Below are 4,340 nucleotides of genomic sequence, written 5' to 3'. Positions count from 1 at the left end.
CTTCCGATGAGCGTTTCATTAAATTCCCTGGAGGTACTTAATACCTGGAGCTCAACACAGAAGGAAGTATGCTCCACATCTGTAAGTGTTCAGATTTTAACAGTGTAAATATTTACTCTGTAATGCAAACAAAAAGTTACATCTGCAGTAACACAGTGAAGCAGAAAGGGAAGAGCACTTAAAAGGAGAATGGAGACTGACATGAAAATGTTTCAATTGCTCTCCTAGCCCAAATTCTTCCCTGGAACAAAATGCACAAGATATATCACATATTCTTGGGTATTCCAGTAATTTCCACCTCGCCTTCAGACAGATGGGCACTTATTTTTTAATCCCTTTTTTTGAAAGGTTCTCCCTTAACTCTTCCCACCATAACTCCAGCATTTCTTAAGAGAACCTATCACCACACTGAATCTACTTCTGACAACACACTATTCAACACAACGTTCTACATCCATCCTCCCCCCAAATAAAGCCAAAATGCATGATCTGCAAAATCTGAAAGGTCTCCCTATAAAGTGTAAGTAGCAATGGACAGCCCCAGGGCCACGGGGTCTCAGTCGCCTAGTGGTAAAATGAATACAGTTACTGCATACCAAAAACGAGCTGCCAGTCACTGTGCCAAGATCCATTTCTTTCTGTGCACTGTAGCTCCCTGGAGGGTTGGAGAAGACAAACTGTGTCACTACTTTGCTGCCCTCTTGCTGACCAACAACATCCGAGCTAGGAAGCAGGTTCCGTTCCACTTTAGTTGGCGTTAGTAACTCAGGCACGTTGGTACCACCAAGGCTACTAGAAGGAGTCAAAGTGGCTGTGTCGATTGTTAAATTATTGCTGGAGGTCAAACCATGCACATCTTGGCTGGAGTTCCTCACCGACAGAGAAGCCAGGGAACCCAAGGCTTCCGCATTGACGGTCTGCACGTCATCCAAATTTAAAGTGCTTTGCTGTAGAACTGTTGCGCCAGTTCCCAGCAAGAGAGAACTGTCCAGGCTCTGCGGCATATCGCTGCTGGCCACCAGTATCAAGGGGTCGACCGCCTGGCTCAAGGAGCTGTTACTGACAGGCAGGTTTCCTCCCAGCGTGGAGCCCACCGACGCCACGTCGATGGTGACAATCCCCGAGTTGACCAGCGCCATGTCGGCTGCCAGCCCAGAGCTGTTGCTGGGCACGCTGGAGAACAGGGACACGAGGTCTATGCTGCTCAGATCGCTCTGTCCCGGGCTACTGAGTTCGCTGCTGGGTGTGAGGGAGCTGCTTGCTTCGAGCTGAGTGAGGAGATCTGGAAGAGAAGGGTTTGGTTATAAGACCTTTCATCGGACAATGGGGAGGAAAAGCATGAAAGGTCAGAGGAGGAAGCTTAAAACTCTAGATTCACAGCATACTAAAACACTTTCCAACTTCCCTGAAAACAGATTTAAGGAAAAGAAGCTTACTGAATTAAGTTCACTCCTTCATTAAGAAATTTCAGTTACAAAAGCACCTGCCAAAAGATAACACTAAGGCAGTCCAGACTGAGTTAGGTTGTAGAGGAGTGAAAGAAGGAGCACAAAAACAAGTGCTTCTAGTCCTCATGCATAGTTTAGATGGCATGGAGTAGGACAGGCTCTACTCCATTCAAAAAACTGTGATTTATCACAGTTTCACAGAGGTCAAGCTCGAGTCTCACTTTCTGACACTCAGTTACAGGTCCTACTGAAAGTTTCAAGCAAAACCACCTCCAGTGTCAGGGAAGATTCTGCCATTCATATCGATGTGGCTCAGATTTCAACGTCTGTAAATAAACATTTTCCTTCATAAAACATTTAGTTTTTCCATTGCACGCTCCCATAGTCTAAAAGAAATACTTTACCTGGGCTGAAGTTATGCTGTTTGACCATGTGTGTCTTCATGCTGTGTTTGGAAGTGAACAATTTATTACAGCTCGACACAGGGCAACGAGTCTTTAAGGAGTCCACATCCTGAAGATGTTTTTTGGAGTGAATATACAGACTACTTCGTGCTGAAAATTTTGCACAACAACCTGCAAGAAGATATACAAGACTTCAAAGTTTCATCTAATTTCAATTTGAAGTCCATATTTAGTGTTTTAACAAAACAAATCCAAGTAGCTCTGCAGAACTCTATATTTGCTGGTTTGCAGCACTGAGCACACATTCAGAGGAATCAGAAGAAAGCCAAATACACATTTCCTTGGTTTACATCAAGGACATTTCAGTGGATAGGAAAGTTCAACAACCCGTTTTTGACAAGACACTTAAGTCATTCCATGGAATGACACAGCCTTTCCTGGCTATGGCATCTTAACTGTAACATCCAACCCTGTGACAAGTCTATATCTGGGGAAAAGGCACACAACCTGTAGGCAACGTACACATGGACTACCAGTTAACACCCACAACAGCTAACAGTACCTTCCACTGGACACTCAAATGGTTTTGTACCCAGGTGAGTTATACTGTGGCCTTTCAAGTGTTCTGCTCTTGTGAAGGACTTCCCACAGCCTTCCACCGGGCACATAAATCTCCTGTCATCTTCGTGTTTCCTACGAGGGAAGGAAATTGCCATTGGCACGATTAAATCCACTGCTGCTTAATTACTGGAAGAAAAACAAACAGCCAGCCAGTGACTTATGGCAGTATAATCAGAAACAGCTACCTTTTATGTCTCAGCAGCTTGGACATACTGGTGAAAGACCAGCCACAACCTTCAAAGTCGCAGATAAAAGGCCTTTCACCTTGAGCAAAGAAAGGTTACGTTAATTATCTACTCAAGAAATACACCAACACTACCACAAAATCTCAAAAGATGCTTAAATTGACCTAATTTAAACCAAGAAGATTCAAGCCTCCTCTCCCACAATTCACTGCAGAGTACAGTACAATCTGAGGGTCCCACTAGTACAATCTGAGTCTTCTTTAACTCAAGACCATCACATCTTTCCCTGTGCATAAGGGAGCAACAGATAATTATCAATCCATCTCATATTAATCTGAGCTATCTTGAAACTGCTTCATCAACCAATAGCATTATTCAAACAGAAACACAACTGAAGAGGTTTTTTTCTATTTCCATGACCTGTGATTATATGTTGATTACAACACCGTAAAGTATGTGATGCTGGTTTCCATCTATGAACTTTCACTTAACAAAAGTGACACTTTAAGAAACCAAACCAACCAACCAACCCCAAGCCCACACTGTAAAGCCATGAAACCAGAAAAACAGAGGAGAGCAGCAAATACACATAATTCTCTTTAAAACATGAAAATGCTAGATATAAACCACCCTCAGGAATACCTGTGTGACTCCTCATGTGGATTTTCAGCCGGCAAGCTTTGTCATACTGCTTGTTACAGCCAGGGAACGAGCAGGAGAACTGCTCTTGCTCTCTGAAGTGGGCTCGATTATGGGAGAATAACGCACTCACTGTGATGAATGTCCTTTCACAGCCTGGGGAGAGATGGAAAATAGTGCATCAGCTTGACACAGAACTCAGTCAGGAAAACTGCACTCTTCTCTCCCTCAGAACTTTTTGTGAGGGACCTTCATGATCTTTTCTCTAGGATAGTACATCCTGGCACATGGAAAGAAAAAAAACACAAGCAATGCAATCCTAAACTACATTACTACCAGAACTTACTATTATTTAGCCAAGGTGGGCTGTCAAAATACATGCAGCCTGATTTAGGGCATGTCACTGCAGATTTGTGCTGGGATTTATCATTGATTAATAGAATGGTTTAGGTTTGAAGCGACCTTAAAAATGACCTAGTTCCAGGCTCCCTGCTGTGGGCAGGGACACCCTCCACTAGACCAGGCTGCTCAAAGCCCCATCCAACCTGGCCTTGAATGATTCCAGGGATGGGACATCCACAACTTCTCTGGGCAACTTACCCAGTCCCTCAACACTCTCAGAGTAAAGAACTACTTTGTTACAGCTAATCTAACCCTACCCTTTTTCAGATTAAAGCCCCTTGTTTTATCACTTTTTGCCCTTGCAAGAAGTCCCTCTCCAGCTTTCTTCTGGGCTCCTGTAGGTTGGCCACACCAGCAGGAAGCCACACTCAAGCTGACTAGTGAAGGCACAGCACCTCCAGCTCCCAAACTCTCCCCCGGTGACTGAGGTGTCCTGGAGCAGGGACTTTCCTCAGGACCCCGAGGGTGACCCGAAGAGGAAGGAGAGGCAGCGAGGAGGAAAATCGAGCTGAGAGACTGAGGGCAGGGATCCGACCCTCACCCGGGCGAGAGGGAAGCGAGGCACGCCGCGGGGTCCCGGCGGCGCCTTACCGGGGAAGTCGCAGCGGTAGGGCCGCTCGGGCTCCAGGTGGCTGCGGCGG

The 4,340-nt window shown here is 45.4% G+C and overlaps 1 protein-coding gene across 1 annotated transcript in view; it reads right to left on the bottom strand.

Annotated features, from left to right (window-relative positions):
- Positions 1–4,333, bottom strand: part of LOC103780732 (zinc finger protein ZXDC-like) — a gene marked incomplete at its 5' end in the record, with an annotated part of 9,192 nt that extends 4,859 nt beyond the window's left edge. The window contains 6 exons of the mRNA XM_008948422.1: positions 597–1,282; positions 1,853–2,023; positions 2,415–2,545; positions 2,659–2,737; positions 3,301–3,453; positions 4,291–4,333. Coding sequence (XP_008946670.1) covers positions 597–1,282; positions 1,853–2,023; positions 2,415–2,545; positions 2,659–2,737; positions 3,301–3,453; positions 4,291–4,333 — 1,263 coding nt within the window. The remainder of the gene's footprint in view (positions 1–596; positions 1,283–1,852; positions 2,024–2,414; positions 2,546–2,658; positions 2,738–3,300; positions 3,454–4,290) is intronic.
- Positions 4,334–4,340: the final 7 nt, after the last annotated feature.

Source organism: Merops nubicus, unplaced genomic scaffold, assembly GCF_000691845.1.
Source record: "Merops nubicus isolate BGI_N331 unplaced genomic scaffold, ASM69184v1 scaffold47909, whole genome shotgun sequence".
Lineage (NCBI taxonomy): Eukaryota > Metazoa > Chordata > Aves > Coraciiformes > Meropidae > Merops > Merops nubicus.
Note: the sequence above shows the minus strand (reverse complement) of the source record. Positions and strands in the feature narration are given on the sequence as shown.